Below are 19,610 nucleotides of genomic sequence, written 5' to 3'. Positions count from 1 at the left end.
TTTCTCCTGGCTCACACATCAGCAATAATAAATCTGTAATAGGAACTTTATCAATCCTCTTGATGAGGCGCATGCCCAGATAAAATCCCAGAGTCTCTCGTAGCTGTCTTGGCTTTGCAGCACTAATAGGAACAAAAGACACTAAACACTTGCTATTTTTCACTAAAATAAAGACGTGACTCTAACTATGCACGAGGATCTGATCTATTGAACAAGTAACATTTTACCTGATCCCTGTTCTAACCATAACTGCACTATAAAAAGATATGATTCTAGCACAGTGCAGAAATGGTGGTGACCTGTAATTAAAGCTAACCAGCTTTCTAGACCAAACAAAATCTTATATAAAGAAAGGCAACTTCAAATTTATATGCCTGCTCTGCAAACCCTTGCTCATGGGAGTAGTCTCCTAGACTTCAGTGGGTTTGTTTAAGGACTGCACACCTGAGAAAGGGCGGTTTCTGGCTTAGTATCTATATTTTAAATAATTCTGCAGTAGTTTACTCTAAGGTCATTGTTTGACTGTTATTTGATGTGGTTAAATTTATTGGTATTTGTTCTTCCCTTCTAATTCAGTTATGCCTTAGATCAGGGATGGCCAGCCTGTTCAGAAGTTGATATGCAGCTCCTTGTATAGAGACTGACTCCGGGGCTAGAGCTAAAGGCACTTACTGCTCAACCCCTGGCTCTGCCACAGGCCCTGCCCTCACTCGACCCCTTCCCGCCCCCTCCCCTGAGCCTGCTGTGCCCTTGCTCCTCCTGCTTCCCCACCAGAGCCTCCTGCATGCCATGAAACAGCTGATCAGGAAGTGTAGGGAGGGAGCGGGAGGCACTGATTGGTGAGGCTGCCAGTGGGAGGGAGGCGCTGGGAGCGGGGTGGGGGAGCTGATGCGGGGGGCTGCTGACATATTACTCTGGCTGTTTGGCAATATACATTGTAAATTCTGGCTCCTCAGGCTCAGGTTGGCCACCCTGGCCATAGAGTCCTGAAATGTAAGGTATTATTATGATTTAATATTTATATTAGCATTATCCAGAGCTCACCGTCAGGATCAGGGACTGTTGTACTGTACAAACACGGAGACACAGTCTCTACTGCACTGTAGTAGTGGCTGCAAATTTCTTCGTAAGAGAAATACAGAAAGTGGCTTCATTATGATGGGGAGTGATAAAGGTCATTGCAAACATTTCCTATGAAATAGAACATTTTTATGTATGTATTGAATCTTGCCAAGTTGAGTATATGGCTAACTTCTGATCTCGGTTATGCAGGCAACCCCATTGAAATCTGTGGATTTACTCCCGATTCTCACTGGTGTAAATGAGCTCTGTGTGTGTGTGTGTGTGTGTGTGTGTGTGTGTGTGTGTGAAGACGGGAACTGAAATAAGCAGCTAGTGAATGAGTTATATATGCTAATTAACTTCAATAGAAATCTTGGAATATAATTGTAAATTAGATTACCATAGGCTTTCCAATAGCACTGTTGTATTAATTTAGATGGCAAATATAGACAGAGCCAAGAACAGGAATAGAAACCAGATCTCCTGAATCCCAATTCAGTTGCATTACCTTAGTGTGTAAGTTAAAGTTACTCTTTCCATCTTACAAGTCAATGGTATAATTCTCATTGACTTCAAGGGGAGAAGGAGTGTGACTTTCTTTAAAGAAAAGCCTTTCTCTTGCAAATTCTGGGGGTTTTGCTCACGGAGATCGCCTGTAGGAGATGAGGTGATGGCTCTGTCTTGAGTACTCCTCACTTCACAGAAACCACATCGGAGGGAAGCAAAACATGAAATGAAACCCCCACCTTGACACTTCATATATTTAAGATATTTTAGTGTAGTAAACAAATACGTGACTCAGATCTGCTGTATAAATATGCTGTGAAAATGTACATACTTTCATGTAGTGATGAACTTTCGAAAGGTTCAGGTAGGCAAATAAAATTCAGATGCTCTACTTCCATAGGTTTTGGTATCACCTGTGTCTGCAACAAGAGCAGATTCTCTCTATCTGGTGCAATTCAATGAGACTTTATTGGCCTGACAAGTATACAAGTGTTGCCAAAATATGCTATTTAAAAGACTAGTTGACCCCTTGGGATATGTCAAAACTTGTTTACAACCCACCTAGAATAGGTCTTAACACCGTGTTTGGAGTTTGATCCCCGGGGTCTGTTTGTCAGTGGCATCCATTCATGATCTGGTGACAGGTTGATTCGCAGTCTGATGCCATGTCTACCGTCTTTCTCCGGGAGTCAGGCAGTTTTTCCTCGTAGCTTTTTAGTGAGAAGTCTCTTCTGACTCCGGGTAATTTGAGAAAATCCCTTTCTTGCTCTTCCTCGTATTTTGAGCATTGGCATGAAAAGTGCCTCTGTCTCTCAATCTGTCCTTTGTTACATAGATTGCACAATCGCTATTTTGTAAGATTGCTCCCAATTTTCAGCTCTTGTTTGTGGTCACTGGTTCTGTTTTTGCTGAGAGTTTGCCTTCGCTTTATACATTTCACTGCAGTGAGGTAGCCTGCTTGTGATGGTTGTGGGCATACGTCTTTAGCAGACTAGTTTATTGCTGGCTTTGTTTTTTCTTTGCAGTGATATGTATATTGGTGTTTTAGATGCAGCTCTCGCATATTAATCATTCTTTCCAGCTTTGTGCAGCTTAGTTGGTTCCCCTGGTCAGGAAGTTTCACCTTTTCATCTGGATATAATTACTGATCCTCTGTAGGGATGTAAAATGTTAAACTGTTAACTAGTAAGCATTAGGCTTAGCGTTAACCAACCTTAACCCCCTAAGCGCAGGGTGTGCGCCACCCCAGCCCCTTCCCCCCACCCTCTGCACTGGGCGACACAGCCCCAGCACCCAGGGGCCCCCCCAACGCTGGGCAGCCCCAGCCCCTCAAGTCCTGGCCGCCCTAGCCCCAGCCACACCAGCACTGAAGAGGAGCAGCCTGCCTGGGCTGGGGCCAAGGGGGAAAGGGCAAGCAGGAAGGGGTTTTGGGGGAGCGTGGGCAGGACCACGCAGGGCTGCTTGGGGAGGCACAGCCTTCCTCAGCCTATTGGACGTGCCACCCATGCCAGCGTGCATTTTGTGCCTCTGACAAGGTGACCTAGGGCAAGTAGCATTTGATCGTTGGAATCTTGTGTGCTGTGGAGCTTCGACATCAGACACCTAACAAGAATGCATCAGAGTGCTGGGAAATGTGAAAGACACAGTAGCACAGCACAGCTAGGGGCAGGTCTACACTTAAAACACTGCAGCGCCACTGTAACATTTCAGTGAAGACACTACTCTGCTAAAGGGAAAGCTTCTCCTGTTGGCATAGTTCATCTGTCTCCATGGGAGGCAGTAGCTATGTTGAGGTGAGAAGCCCTCCCATAGACATAGGGCTGTCTACACCAAAGGCTGGGTCAGTAGAACTGCGTTGCTGAAGGGGTGTAGATTTTTCACACCTTTGAGCGATGTAGTTCTACCCATGTACATTTATAGTGTAGACCTGGCCTATGATGTTATCATGCCTGATGGGCTCCACTATGATCTTCAAAGATAGAGAGAAGCTGGGGACTTTGGGGTTTGAGCACCAGACAGACAATGGAGGGAAGGTGGAGGGTGGAAATGGGCATTTTCAATAAGAGGGTCAGGGCCAATTGTGACTGAGAGCACAGTCACAGAGCAGCAATGCCCCTCTGCCATGTACATTGGCCAAACCGGTCAGTCTCTACGCAAAAGAATAAATGGATACAAATCTGACATCAGGAATCATAACATTCAAAAACCAGTAGGAGAACACTTCAATCTCTCTGGCCACTCAACAACAGATCTCAAAGTGGCGATTCTACAACAAAAAAACTTCAAAAACAAACTCCGACATGAAGCTGCAGAACTGGAATTAATTTGCAAACTAGATACCATCAGATTAGGCCTGAATAAAGACTGGGAGTGGTTGGGTCATTACAAAACCTAAATTTAATTTCCCCAATACTAATTTCTCCCTACTGTTACTCACACCTTTTTGTCAACTGCCTGTAATGGGCCACTCTCTTACCACTTCAAAAGCTATTTCTCCTCCCTTGGTATCCTGCTGTTAATTGATTTATCTCATTAGACTGACCTAACACTTGGTAAAGCAACCCCCATCCTTTCATGTATTTATACCTGCTCCTGTATCTTCTACTTCTGATGAAGTGGGTTCTAGCCCACAAAAGCTTATGCCCAGATAAATTTGTTAGTCTCTAAAGTGCCACAAGGACTCCTCAGTTTTTTTGCTGATACAGACTAACACGGCTACCACTGAGACCTGCAACTGAGAGGTAGATTTTCAATGAGAGTAAGGCACCTAAGTATCTTCGGAAATCTACCTGATGATGATGATGATTTTGTCCAAACCAGGTCATCCCTGATTGTTCTTATTATGCTGGAAGGTGTTAATGGCAACCATCAAGCAGGTCTTTAATCTATAAAATCACAGAGCTGCTTAATACAAGTGGGTATCCTAAGCACCTTTCTTTCAGGCTAAATGGAAGGAGCAATTAATTGCCTCTTTATGTTGTGAGATCACTGGAAACATTAGAAGCAACCACACAAGGCAGTGGGCCACCTGGCAAGGTCTGAGCAAAAGGTAACCCTAGAAGATTAAGAGGGGTTTCTATGGGAGTGGTTGCCTAATAATCCTATAGCTCATGTATCTGTAAGATGTGTGTGAGAGACAAAAAAGCAACAAGAAGCCAGCAGAAAGCAAGCTAAGCAGTCAGGAGTGTAATACAGGGTTGGCAGCTTTCTAATTGATGACAACAACCATGCCCTGCCCCGCATCTTCCCCTTGAAGCCCTGTTCCTGCCCTGCCTCTTCACCTGAGACCCCGCCCGTGCTCGACCTCTTCCGTCAAGGCCTCGCACCAGCTCACTCCCTCCCTTCCCCCTGTCACTTGCTGCTCTCCCCCTTCCCCATAGCTGGATCCTCTTCACCTCCCTCTCCCCACCCTGCCAGGCTCCCTCTGCTCCAGAGCTGCAACCTGATGCAGAGCCCGCCTGCCTGCCCATGAGATGCAGGTAGGAGGCAGCTCCAGCTGAGCATGGGCTGGTGCAGGTCAGTGACTCGGCACCTCCCACCCTCAATAACCAGACTTTAGGTGTCCAGTCAGTACATCTAACCAGATGCTGCCAGGTCCCCTTTTCGACTAGACTTTCTGGTGAAAATCTGGGCACCTGGCAACCCTAATGTGGCCCTGAGAGGGAGCAGAGAGGCACTGCTTCTTGAGCACAGAAATCACTAGGAAGGCAGACTTGGAAAGAGAGCAAGGAAACTGCCTGCTGTTGGTTTGTCTCTACTGCATTAAGGGTACTTGGCTTTTGTGTACGTTCTTTGTAAATATACAGGATTGCACCAAAGAAATACATAACTCATATCATTAATTTCTCTGCCTAACTGCGACAGTCTTGCAAGGCCCCAAATATTGGCTTACCGCTCAGGCCAAAAAGGGCAACATTAATCAGGAGATTTGTGGAGTGTATTTATAAGCTGAAGTTAAGCACGTAGGTACATACCAGTGTTTTGACTGTATATTACCTTCCAAAAATGTTTATATATATTTTGAAGAATGGAAAATTCAGAGTTAAGATTATATTTCCACCCTAAACCAGAAAGTCTCTTTCAAATAAAAGCAGTAACCTTAACTCTGCTCCAGCAGAATTGCAACAATATAATACTTTCTAAAAATCAATCTGAGAATATTTCCTTCTTTTCATTTTTACAGTTTGGCCTTAGGATATCCTAAGGTGAGAGAAGTCTGTTAAGGGAGCAGTGGTGACATTGATTTGATTTATAGACCAGTGTCACAAGTGTAATTAATGGTTTCAGAGTTACACATCTGGAGAATAAATATTTAAATGATACTGAAATAAACTTCAAATAATTCTTTAAGGCCATTTAAGGCAGTAACAAGATCAGGTTTCACCACAAGGACTAACCCTTCTGTTAGGTTCCTGTTGTTCATTACATTATAATGTTTTACTTCCTCATTCCTCTGGTTCTTTGTTCAGCTAAAGAAGAACTACAACTATATTGCTAGAGGATGAGTTTAGGGGGGCCTTGAAAAGTCCAGAGTGGCCACAGATTCCCTTTTTTTAATTTCCTCTTATGTTCTCATAGCCTCATACATATGACAAGAGATAATGCAAACAGTTGTGCTGTTGTTCAACTTCAGAAATTTCAGGCCTGATCCTAAGTGTTGCTGAGTGCCCTCAGCTTCCAGTGATGTCAAACAATACTCCTGGCAGGAGGCACATGGGATTGAGTTGTAAGTAAAGGGTGCACGGTTTGGCCCCTGGTTATGATAGCCTTATTAAGGCCCCAATTCAGCAAGGAATGTAAGCATTTGAGCTTTCCCATTGACATGGAAATATGACATAAGTTAGGCACTTAAGTACTTTGCTGAACTGAGGCCCATATTAGACCAAAACTAAATTCCATGTTTAATCCTTTATTTCAAGAACTGGCTCAATGAGTAGTAATTTAGCAGAGTAACACTCCGTAGCTAACATAGGGTTGGGTTCTGATCTCATTTATGTCTGGGTGAATACAGACAGTGACGTCAATGGAGGTATACAGATATACACCTGTGTAAGTAAGATCAGAATCTTGACTGTAACCTCAGGCTGTGTCTACACTACGCAGCTATTAGCGACACAGCTGTTTAGCTGCTGTTTGTCGGCAGGAGAGCAAAACTTTTGTCATTCGGCTGAGGGGGGGCGGTAAAAACACCTGAAGTTTTGCCACTGAAGTTCCAGTGTAGACAAAGTGTCAGCGAGTAACGTTAAAGGTAATGTCCCATTTTAAACAGTAATGTAACAAAATTATTACTATCACAGCAACTGTACAGAGAAGCCTACTATTCTGGATCACGGCTGTCTCAGTAATAATAATAAGAGATCGTAGTCTACAGCAGTATTATAATAAGGGTATGCAGCAGCATCACTCAACACAATGCTTTTAACCAAGAAAGGCTGCTGTTGCATAGGAATTCTCCACACATGCTTCATGCATAGTTTTGTTTCACAAAAGCAAACAATTAGAGAGAGAAGGTGGGTGAGATAATATATTGTATTGGACCAGCCTCTGTTGAAGAGAGAGATGAGCTTTGGGGTTACACAGAGCTCTTAAAAACACACACACAATATTTTGGGAAATAGCTGACTGCAGATTAAAAAAAGCCTCTCTAACCTGAATTTTTCAATGAGCCAGAATGAGTTGTAACCCATATTTTTAAAAAGGATCCAGGGGGTTTAAAATGGCTCCAGAGGATTACAGAACAGTAAGCCTTCCTGGCAAATAGATTGAAATAATTGCTTCAGGGTTTAAGCCATCTTTTAACTATTAAAGATTAGAGTGAGACCTAATAGGAGAGGCAGGTTATCCCACATGTGCATACTGTGTGGTTCTTACACTTTCCTTTGAATGTCTGGTGCTGTCCACTATCAGAGACAGGATACTGGACTAGGTGGACCTCTTGTGTGATCCAGTAGGGCAATTCCTATGAGACAATGTCAGAAAATAATCCAGGTTTCATGACCAATACAGCTCTGCTTTTTGGCAAGAAAAAAAAAAAAGTGTTTCACATTTTAGGGTTTCTTTAAAAAATAAATAAATTTTGCTTTGAAGCAAATGTCTTTTGGGATTCTTAGTGTATATTGTTCCTTTTTAATTTTCTTTTCCAGCAGATCTGTACTGTTCTTTGCCCAGTCCTAGAAATGTCCATTTTGAATCTAAAAACCTGAAGAATATCCTGCACTGGTCACCACCAGAAGAACTAGGAGAGGGAGTACTCTATAAGGTGAAGTATTTGATGTAAGTTTGCTCATTGTCTCTTTCCCCATTCTAGTAGTTTAAGTAAAGGCACCTTTATGCAAAGGCAGGGATGGAAAACTAATTTTGAGAATGAATCAGGGCTTGGAGATGTAAATAAAAATAAATGGTTGAAACTTTTTTTTGTTATTACTTAGTTTAGATGCAGTTAAAGGAAGTGTGAGGACGGAATATGTGAAGGATATAAAATAAGAGCTTATGGGGGCATTGCGGAGATATGAGATGAAGAGAGATTGTGCCATAGAGAGGCTGGCTCCAAATCATAGAAGAACTGTGTAAATTCTTAACACTTGTGCATAGGATGTGATAGTTGATGGAAGGTAGAATGTGCCTGTTCTTCAAAATTTTCTAAGGGTCCAAATTTGATCTATACACTTGGAAATTAAAGGTAACTCTATTGAAATTAATGGAATTATGCTGGTGTAAAATCAATATATGTGAGATCAGAATCAGGCTTTTATCTGTGAAGGATTATATCTGACCCAGAAGGAATAAGAATGTTGCTTAGGGCCACAGTCTGGTTACCCTTACCCACCTTAAGAAGCACCGTTACCACTTGTGTATTGAGATACTATTCAATGTGAATGATGGTGGAAGAATTTGGCCCTTGAATAGTATTGATGATGGTCACAGTACTTCTGTCTTAGCCCCTGCTACTAGGTGACTTTACCTGTTCCTTACTGTAATAACTTTGTCATAACATGAAGCCAAATTCAGACCACCTGCAAGTTGCTGTACTTAAGCCTTTTGCTAAAGGCCTCCAGGAGTTGTTCTGGCAACCAGGCATAGGAGAATCCATGCCATGCCCCTTTTCCCTTGGCCTGACTTTCTGTGCTAGCAGGAGGGATAGCATAGGCTCCTTGTCCTAGAGTCACTAAGCCCTGGTCTACACTAGGAGTTGAGGTCGAATTTAGCAGCATTAAATCGATTTAACCGTGCACCCGTCCACACAACGAAGCCCTTTTTTTTAACTTAAAGGGCTCTTAAATCAATTTTCTGACTCCACCCCCGACAAGGGGATTAGCGCTGAAATCAGCCTTGCTGGGTCGAATTTGGGGTACTGTGGACGCAATTAGACGGTATTGGCCTCCGGGAGCTACCCCAGAGTGCTCCATTGTGACCGATCTGGATAGCACTTTCAACTCAGATGCACTGGCCAGGTAGACAGGAAAAGGCCCACGAACTTTTGAATTTCAATTTCCTGTTTGGCCAGCGTGGCAAGCTGCAGGTGAGTGCAGAGCTCATCAGCAGAGGTGACCATGATGGCGTCCCAGAATCACAAAAGAGCTCCAGCATGGACAGAACGGGAGGTACGGGATCTGATCGCTGTATGGGGAGAGGAATCCGTGCTATCAGAACTCCGTTCCAGTTTTCGAAATGCCAAAACATTTGTCGAAATCTCCCAGGGCATGAAGGACAGAGGCCATAACAGGGATCCGAAGCAGTGCCGCGTGAAACTGAAGGAGCTGAGGCAAGCCTATCAAAACCAGAGAGGCAAACGGCTGCTCCGGGACAAAGCCCCAAACATGTCACTTCTATGATGAGCTGCATGTCATTTTAGGGGGTTCAGCCACCACTACCCCAGCCGTGTTGTTTGACTCCTTCAATGGAGATGGAGACAACACGGAAGCAGGTTTTGGGGACAAGGAAGATAGCTCACAGCAAGCAAGCGGAGAAACCGGTTTTCCTGACAGCCAGGAACTGTTTCTCACCCTGGACCTGGAGCCAGTACCCCCCAAACCCACCCAAGGCTCCCTCCCAGACCTGCCAGGTGGAGAAGGGACCTCTGGTGAGTGTACCTTTTTAAAATAGTGTACATGGTTTAAAAGCAAGCATGTTTAATGATTAATTTGCCCTGGCATTTGCGGCTCTCCTGGATGTACTCCCAAAGCCTTTGCAAAAGGTTTCTGGGGACGGCAGCCTTATGCCATCCACCATGGTAGGACACTTTACCACTCCAGGCCAGTAGCACGTACTCGGGAATCATTGTGGAACAAAGCATTGCAGTGTATGTTTGCTGGCATTCAAACAACATCCGTTCTTTATCTCTCTGTGTTATCCTCAGGAGAGTGATATCATTCGTGGTCACCTGGTTGAAATACGGTGCTTTTCGTAAGGGGACATTCAGAGGTGCCCGTTCCTGCTGGGCTGTTTGCCTGTGGCTGAACAGAAATGCTCCCCGCTGTTAGCCACAGGGAGGAAGGAGGGACTAGCCACGTGGTTGGGGGAGGCAAAATGCGACCTTGGAACGAAAGCACATGTGCTGTGTATGTAACGTTAATAGCAAGGTTTACAGTGAAAGAATGTACCCATTGTTCTATAAAATGTGACTTTTTAAATACCACTGTCCCTTTTTTTCCTCCACCAGCTGCATGTGTTTCAAGGATCACAGGATCTTCTCCTTCCCAGAGACTAGCGAAGATTAGAAGGCGAAAAAAAACGCACTCGCGATGAAATGTTCTCTGAGCTCATGGTGTCCTCCCACACTGACCGACCACAGAGGAATGCGTGGAGGCAGACAATGTCAGAGTGCAGGAAAGCACAAAATGACCAGGAGGAGAGGTGGCGGGCTGAAGCTGAAAGGTGGCGGCAGCGTGATGAGAGGAGGCAGGATTCAATGCTGAGGCTGCTGGAGGATCAAACCAATATGCTCCAGCATATGGTTGAGCTGCAGGAAAGGCAGCAGGAACACAGACAGCCGCAACAGCCCGTGTAACCAACCGCCCTCCTCCCCAAGTTCCATAGCCTCCTCACCCAGACGCCAGAGAATTGCCGAAGCAACAGAAGGCTGGCATTCAATAAGTTTTAAACTTTTAAAGTGCTGTGTGACCTTGTCCTTCCCTCCTCCACCACCCCTCCCAGTGCTTCCCTCCTCCACCACCCCTCCTGGGGTGCCTTGGCATTTATCCCCCTATTTGTGTGATGAATGAATAAAGAATGCATGAATATGAAGCAACAATGACTTTATTGCCTCTGCAAGCGATGATCGAAGGGAGGAGGGGAGGGTGGTTAGCTTACAGGGAAGTAGAGTGAACCAAGGGGCGGGGGGGGGGGTTGCATGAAGGAGAAACAAAGAACTTTCACACTGTAGCCTGGCCAGTCATGAAATTGGTTTTCAAAGCTTCTCTGATGCGCATCGCGCCCTCCTGTGCTCTTCTAATCGCCCTGGTGTCTGGCTGCGCGTAACTAGCAGCCAGGCGATTTGCCTCAACCTCCCACGCCGCCATAAACATCTCCCCCTTACTCTCACGGTTTCGCTTTGCCAGGTTCTGGTGCTGCATATACTTCTGGATAATGTGTGTGGTGTTTAATGTGCTCCTAATTGCTGAAGTGATCTGAGCGGACTCCATGCTTGCTGTGGTATGGCATCTGCCCAGAAAAAAGGCGAGGAACGATTGTCTGCTGTTGCTCTGAAGGAGGGAGGGGCGACTGACAACATGGCTTACAGGGTTGGCTTACAGGGAATTAAAATCAGGAAAGGGGGTGGCTTTAGATCAAGGAGAAATAAAAACAACTGTCACACAGAATGGCCCCCTCAAGGATTGAACTCAAAACCCTGGGTTTAGCAGGCCAATGCTCAACACACTAAGCTATCCCTCCCTCTGGTTTTTCAGGCAGGACTGAATCGCCATTAAAGTTTTCAAGGTGCCCCTAACAGACCTCACCGAAATGATTATTGGCCGTTAATTTCATGGAGGGAGGGAGGGAGGAACAAATGAATACAAAACAAATCTGGTGTATTTCTTGTTTTGATCCACTCCATCTATCTTTTACATCTTTGGCTGGCAGCAGACAGTGCAGTAGGACTGCTAGCCATCCTCATCTCCTGCCTGCTCACCATAAGATGGTACAATAGGATTGCCTGCAGGACTAAAGAGAATGATCTGGTCGAATCACTCCTAATTTAGTCCCTGCGCCCATGTCTGCCCAGGCGCTCCTGGCCGACCTTACCGAGGCGGCCAGGAGCACCTTGGACACAGTGAGGATGGTTTTCAGGCCTATTGCACCGTCTGCTGCCACAAGGCAATGGGTTGCTGCTGCTTTGTAGCAATGCAGTACCGCGTCTGCCAGTGCCCAGGAGACATACGGTGACAGTGAGCTGAGCGGGCTCCATGCTTGCCATAGTATGACGTCTGCACAGGTAACTCAGGAAAAAAGGCATGAAACGATTGTCTGCCGTTGCTTTCACAGAAGGAGGGAGGGAGGGCCTGACGACATACCCAGAACCACCCGCGATAATGTTTTTTGCCCCATCAGGCATTGGGATCTCAACCCAGAATTCCAGTGGGCAGCAGAGACTGCGGGATAGCTACCCACAGTGCAACACTCCGGAAGTCGACGCTAGCCTCGGTACTGTGGAAGCACTCCACCGAGTTAATGCACTTAGAGCATTTTGTGTGGGGACACACAATCGACTATATAAAAACAATTTCTAAAAACCGACTTCTATAAATTTTGTAGTGTAGACACACCCTTCGGTATTTAGGTGTTGTGATACTCACCAGACTACAGTCATTCTCTCTGTCTCTCTCTCTCTCCGGCCCAATGGCTCTTTAAATACGATTCCAAAGAGGAAGAGCTTCAACAGGAGAGACTTACAGAGATCCCTGTCAGAATATACCAGAGCTCAGTGGTTAGAGAGATGGGAGACCCAAATTCAAATCCTTTCTCCCCCTCTGCCTGAGGTGGGGAATTGAACCTTACCTGGGTCTCCCACATCCCAGCTGTGTGTACTAACCACTGGGCTAAAAGTTGCAAGGCGGGCACCATAAACTCCTCCAGCAGCCAGATTTTTGAATGGGACCCAATCTGGTAGGCAGCCTCTCAAATGGGCATCTAGATGCCTAGAGGAATGTGATAGTGTGTGTGCTTAAAGGCAAAAACTTAGGTACCCAGGGAACTTTTACCCTGAAAATTGAGGCACTGAGTCAGTTTAGGCACCTACAGGGTTTGGTGGGAGTTTTGTGAATCTTAGCCTAAAACAGACTTTGGCACCTAAATCTGGCATTTAGACACCTAAGTACCTTTTTGAGTCTGGGCCTTTGTAGCTTCAGGATTCCCTCAGTGTAGTGAGATCCTCAAGTGGTTGGCTAAGCCGGGTTTCGGGAACAAAATGGCCCAACCAGACTGACAAACAGGACCCAAGGAGCAGAACTTTGTAGTCCTGTAAACAGATCTCTTTTCTGTGTTTTGCATCCAAACGATAACCCCTTAAAATAGGGATTTTGTCAGGGGAGCAATGACATACCCTTAATTACATCTCTGGAGTATAGTTCATAAGCTAGTGTGTATGTTCACTACTGCTCTCTGTTGGATGCTGGGTAAGCAATTATATTGCACTGATTTATTAAGATGTAAACCCTTAGTAATTACAACCAGCTACTGGGAAATCTCCATACAAGTGGTAGCTGCTGCCTGAGGTTTGGGAGCAGAAGGTTCCGCGTTCTGTTCTTCATGTGTGCAGTTTACCAAGTGACTACTATGTTTCTGGCCATGGTTCTTGTTCAGCTCTCTCTTTTCTCTCTCTCACGCAGATATGGCATAGGTAAATGGATTAAAAAGTCAGAATGCAAGAACATCAGTAGAACATGGTGTGATCTCTCCAATGAAACGTATAACCACGAGGACCAATACTACGCAAGTGTAAAAGCCTTTTTCAATGGCAACTGTTCCAGATGGACAGAAACTGCACGGTTCAATCCTCTCACTGATAGTAAGGAAAGACAATAAAGTCAGGGGTTCATAGCTGTGATTATATCGTGAAACATTTATTAACATTGCGTGCTCGCCGTCAAGCGCAAACGAAGGAAATTTCATAGCATGTCAAAATTGTTTTTGCTATTGGCAGAACTAGTTGGAGTGTATCTGATAAGAATTTGAGTTTCTATGCCAATTGCATATTGAGTATGTTTGGAAATATCTCTGTGTGCTGAATAATAGATGGCCAGTGTTTTCAAGTAGAGTGAAATATTACCATACCTTCAAAGCTTGCAGCAGTGCATGTACGGTTTGGAGAACACCTATTAAGAAGCAGAAATGTTCTGCATCCATAATAATACTTTTCCATTATAGCTCCTACTAACCAGGCAGCAGCCAGAATAATAACGTATAGTGCCATGTTTCTCATCTGTGCCAGACAGCCAATCTGCGTGCTCTCCAGAAATTCCCAGTTATCTAGCTCATTTTAGTAAGCTGAAATCTTATGCACATTGACATAAGTCAAGTCATGTAAATATCAAGGCTTTTTAGTCTGCTAGGCACAAGGATTCCTAACCCAAACTCCCCATCCAGTAGTATCCACACTGTTGATATTAAGGCTTAGTTACTTATCCAGATAACTGTAACTTAGAGTAATTCCTTTTATATTAAGTCCCAAAAAATCTATAATGAAACTTATCATCCACTGTTTGGAAAATTTTAATATCATAATAGTCATATCAAATGTATCTTTGCTGTCTGAAATTGCTTTATGTAAGTGTATAAACATATCTTTCCAGCTAAAATTGATCCACCAGCAGTTACTGTGTCTTCCACTGAAAAATCTATATCAATAGTTTTGACTGCTCCTGAGAAATGGAAAAGAACCCCTGAAGAGGAATCTATATCTTTGTATCAAGTCTACTCTGGCCTGCAATATAATGTGTCTGTACTCAACAAAAAAACAAAGAAAAAGGTAAGCTTGAAAAGGCCGTAGAAGAGTACATGTTAAATCTTTTCACATGTTTATGGAACTTGCACTGTAAGTAATAGCATAGCCGGTTTACTTCATTTTGTTACAGGGCTTTTCATTCATCCTCTGTCCTGGTTCTTGTCACACAGGCAGAAAGCGGAAGTCCGAAGTGCAGGCAATGCACTGTTTATGGGGTTAGTTCCAAGCAAACATATCCATAGCTCGACACACCAGCAGAGTCTGTTTCCCAATGGTCTGTTCTCAGCTGTGACGCCGCAGAGCATTTGCCCCATGTCCCCCTTCCCAGCTCTGATGCCTCAGAGTCTTGCTTATGTTCCAGTTCCCCATTCCCACCTCCACCTCCACCGGAGGCCCAAATATACCTGCAAGGCTCGCCCACAGTCCCACCCCTTTCGTACCCCATGGGAGGGGTAAGGAGTGAGGTTGTGCTTCGGTCAGGGACAGGCATTTCTTTGGTCTTTTAGTATTTTATACCTTCTCTCCCCAAGCCCCCCTTGCCCCTCCCAACTGGTTGCTTGACCTTGCCTTGAGAGAAGAGCCAGGCAGCCTTCCAGTGTATGCTCATGTATTACACTCCCACCATAACACTTTAACTGCTCTATCCCTTATTTCTTCTCATTGTACTAAAAGTCCCATCTGGTTGTGGGAAATACAACACACGGTGTCTTTGTTCTTCACAAATAGTAGTATAAGATATAAGAATATCAAAAAGTCAAACCCAAAATTCTATTTATTTAAATATAATTTTGTACATGCCTGTAAAGGCATGGCACCCACCTCTCATTAGCACCCCTTTCTGGCTAGGTGCATCTGCATTCTTTTAAACCAGTCCCAGTCCTGGTATCGGGCCATACCCCCAGTGCTTCCTCCTCAGAGAGGATTGCTTTTCCCTCTTAAAAATCTGTTCTGGCCCTAGCTTTCCAGATGGGCCTCCTGACAGTTGAGTTCCTTCTGGGGACTTACTGCTGTCCAGTTGTAGGCCTTTCCCCAGAGGCCTATGGGGTGGGGGGACCAGGGCCCACCCACTACTCCAGGTCCCAGCCCAAGGACCCTAAGAATAGCAGCTGTGCACTACCATGTCCCTTTAGCAAAACTGCCTTCAGTTCCTTGGGCCACTTCCCTGCAGTCCCACCCTTCACCAGTGCCTTACCCTTACTCTTCTAAGCTCAGGCCCAGCAGCCAGCCAGCTCTTCCTTGCTCCTCCAGTCCATGCTACCACTGAGCTGTCTGTTGTCCTGCAGTTTCCTTTGACCAGCCAGGAGCACGGTCTACACTCCTCTAACTCCAGCCAGGAACTGTCTTGTCTCTGCCGCTGCAGCTCCTTTTTATAGGGCCCTCCTGAGCCATGATTGGCTGCTTTCCCTGCAGCCACTCTAGCCTGCTTGAAGGACCTCTCCACTGTTCTTTTCCTGGGACGAGTGTGGCGGGACCCTGAGGCCTCCCTCTGGGCCTAGTTTACCCCATCACAATGCCACACATCTGGCTGTAAAACTTATGTGATAAACAACATCCTTTGACCACCACATCTGAACATTGCCCACCAATCCATCTCACCTGATTCAATCTAACATTCCATTTCATGGAGCAGCTTCAATCAGACACATGAGAAAAGAAAAAACAATGACTTGCTATAAAAATATTTCTACCACTCCCCCACCCCCAACATGTACACACACACATACCTCTTCCAAATTACAATGCCATGAAGTGCAGGATAAGCAAATGTAGTCACTGGCAAGGTCCAATTTCTCACAGTTTTGCAGGGCTAGAAACAGGTGCATTATATCATTGGAGAGGAGAGATGCCCAACTTTCAAAGGGGATATATCTAGCTGCAAGCTCTGCAAAGTACCAAAATATTGGCCAATGATGCTATAACAATTTTATATATAGGAAAGTTATTTTTAGATCTCTTTGCCCCTGTTTTAAATGTAATCGCTATTTTTAATTTGCCTCCAAGATCAGGCACCTAGTTTAACAAGCAGAGTTTAACAAACTCTTATTCTAATTTTAAAAAAAGTATTGTAAAACTTGAATACGTGTCTTAAGCAGTCTTCCTGTAACATGTGGCACGTAGAGAATAAAGGGTGTAGTGTGAAGGTTCGATTAATACTCATTTGAGCTGTCCTGCATAATTCACCATACTACTATTACCAATCTACACTCTTTATACTACCCTATCATGACTCTTTATACTACCCTATCAGCTGCGCCGTATTAATATTATGCTGTTTCTTTAAAATGCCTGAAAGCTACAATTATTCCACAGATGAACTATGGAGAGACATTCTTAGCAGCCTTTTTTCCTCTGATGTCAGTTTGCTTTTTTAAAGCAGTGGGACTCCACCAGTGCTGTTCAATAATGGTCTGGCTTTCCAAGCCAATAGAGAAGTGAGAGGGCTTAATTCTGTTCCTATAGGTCAAAGTTAAAACTCTCATTAACTCTGGTAGAAGAAGGGTTGGCCTCAATGAGTTTACCTAACATGAAAACTAAATGTAACTTTATTGGACCTTGTTAGGATGCCCTACAGAAAGATCAATGAGATGTTTCTGGTATATCACGCTATCCATCTGAGTATATGCTAGTAGCGTTCCATTTTCTCTCCTTTCTGTAAAGGGGGAATTGGTCAGTAATGTTACAGAATATTACGTTAAATAGAAGGTAACATGCTCAGATGAGGTAATGTAAAACTAATTCTGTTTTCATTAGTGTTCAGAAAAATGGAATAATTTAAGATTCATGCTCTCGCTCACGGTAATGGTTAGAATAGTGCTCTTTCCAAGTTGTTTTTGTTTGTTTTTAATAAAATCCATCATCTGTGTTTTAGGGTAGGTGCTAAATAAAAGTTACCATGTTCTTTTTTTCTAGTGGGTCTTCTCCATTAAAAACAATACACTGCTTGTGCCCCGGTTGGAATCCAATACAGTTTACTGTGTCAGTGTACAGACATATGTTACAACACCACTTTTGCTCAGTGGATTTTCCAAAGAACATTGCATTGCTACTCTGAAAGGTATGTACAAATCTGCAACATGTGCAGAGAATGAAACTTAGATCAGAGTTTGAAACTATCACAGTTATATGTCTTGTTAAAAAAGGGACAATTCTAAGAATAGGTGCAGGTAAGAACTGCCTAGGGTGCCAAATGAAAGGGGCAGTTCTGATTTTGGAAAGTTTCCCCTTCTCTCTTCCCCCACCAGATTTTGATCTATTGTACTGATGAAGAATCTCCCAAAATGTTTTTCTCTGGCTGCAAAATACACGTGGTCCTACTCACTGGGGCTCACATGAAATAATTTCATCTGTGAACAGGCTGTTCCTCAGGGCATAAAGCTCATCACCTTCTATTCTCTTTTCCCCCGGTAGGCCTATGGTCTTTGTTGCAGACAAATGGATTCTGGAATACGTTTGTGTGCGTGCACGTTCTCTCTTCCTCCCTCCTTACCCACCCACCTAGTCTTCAAATCCAGAGCATACAGGAATATGCCTAAACCAGTAGCAGCAGGAAACACAGCAAATTGTTCAGCTCTGCTATGTGAAGCTGGGGTCTTTGGGTAAAAAAATGCTTTATCGGAAGAAAAGGGGATCTGTATCTGAGAGAAATCAGAATTAAAACTGTTCTTTCAGTAGGCATTTTTCTCACAGTGAGGGTGAGCTAGTTCCACCAGGTTAACTAGTTCCACCTGCAAAGACAAGTGGAATTATCAAAATTTGGGCTCCGGATCAAATGTCACCATTTTCATCCCCTAGAGATGCCAAAAATCCCTGAATGCATCACACTCACATCATCCATCCAGACAGCAGCTTGACAGGTGCCTGTGACAGCTCATAATATTAAGAAGTAAATTACATAATGCAATAACTTCTGTTTTATTAACAGACCCGACAGTAGAGCAGACTATAACAATCGTATATGGATGTATTCTACCCATCATTTTAACAGGCGTCATTATCTCTATGGCAGGCTATTATGTGCACAGGTATATTCATGTCAGCAAGCAAAAGCATCCGGCTAACCTGGTAAGTGCTCCTCATTACTCACTAAGGCCCCATTCCTGCCATTTACACTGCACCTGTGCAGAGCCCCATTGAATTCACTAAGACTCCATGTGGGCGCTACAGCCTGCCTGCATGCCATATATTGCAGGATCAGTGCCTTAAGTCCCACTCATCTCAAGAAAAGAGCATAAGAACATAAGAATGGCCATACTGGGTCAGACCAAAGGTCCATTCAGCCCAGTATCCTGTCTACCAACAGTGGCCAATGCCAGGTGCCCCGGAGGGAGTGAACTTAATAGGTAATGATCTAGTGATCTCTCTCCTGCCATCCATCTCCACCCTCTGACAAACAGAGGCTAGGGACACCATTCCTTACTCATCCTGGCTAATAGCCAGTAATGGTCTTAACCTCCATGAATTTATCCAGTTCTCTTTTAAACCCTGGTATAGTCCTAGTCGTCACAACCTCCTCAGGCAAGGAGTTCCACAGGTTGACTGTGCGCTGAGTGAAGAAGAACTTCCTTTTATTTGTTTTAAACCTGCTACCCATTCATTTCATTTGGTGGCCCCTAGTTCTTATATTATGGGAACAAGTAAATAATTTTTCCTTATTCATTTTCTCCACACCACTCACGATTTTATATACCTCTATCATATCCCCCCTTAGTCGCCTCTTTTCCAAGCTGAAAAGTCCTAGCCTCTTTAATCTCTCCTCATATGGGACCCATTCCAAACCCCTAATCATTTTAGTTGCCCTTTTCTGAACCTTTTCTAATGCCAGTATATCTTTTTTGAGATGAGGAGACCACATTTGTACGCAGTATTCATGTGCTGGTTGTTAATTTTTGTAAATTGTTGTAAATAATTTTTGTAAATAGTTGTAAATTCTTCTGTTTTTCTTATATTAACAGCTGTGCCTGTGTTAGGCATGACTGCCTGGCAGTCTTTCCTAAAAAGGTGCCCAAAGTTACTGAACATCAAAATGGAACTATTCTCTTAGTCTTGGAAAGGGTCATTGCTATAAGCAAGGACTAAGGTGCACTGAGGCAAATGCCATTAG

The 19,610-nt window shown here is 44.2% G+C and overlaps 1 protein-coding gene across 1 annotated transcript in view; it reads left to right on the top strand.

The window, feature by feature from the left end:
* The window catches only part of IL20RA (interleukin 20 receptor subunit alpha), a 36,554-nt gene that overhangs the window by 13,704 nt on the left and 3,240 nt on the right, over positions 1 to 19,610 (top strand). Inside the window, exons 2-6 of the mRNA XM_084622299.1 lie at positions 7,713 to 7,842; positions 13,395 to 13,573; positions 14,358 to 14,533; positions 17,420 to 17,564; positions 18,432 to 18,571. Coding sequence (XP_084478425.1) covers positions 7,713 to 7,842; positions 13,395 to 13,573; positions 14,358 to 14,533; positions 17,420 to 17,564; positions 18,432 to 18,571 — 770 coding nt within the window. The remainder of the gene's footprint in view (positions 1 to 7,712; positions 7,843 to 13,394; positions 13,574 to 14,357; positions 14,534 to 17,419; positions 17,565 to 18,431; positions 18,572 to 19,610) is intronic.

The sequence above is a fragment of the Lepidochelys olivacea genome (assembly GCF_965140295.1).
Source record: "Lepidochelys olivacea isolate rLepOli2 genome assembly, chromosome: 3".
In the NCBI taxonomy this organism is placed as follows: Eukaryota; Metazoa; Chordata; order Testudines; family Cheloniidae; genus Lepidochelys; species Lepidochelys olivacea.
This window is presented reverse-complemented; position numbering and strand designations above follow the sequence as displayed.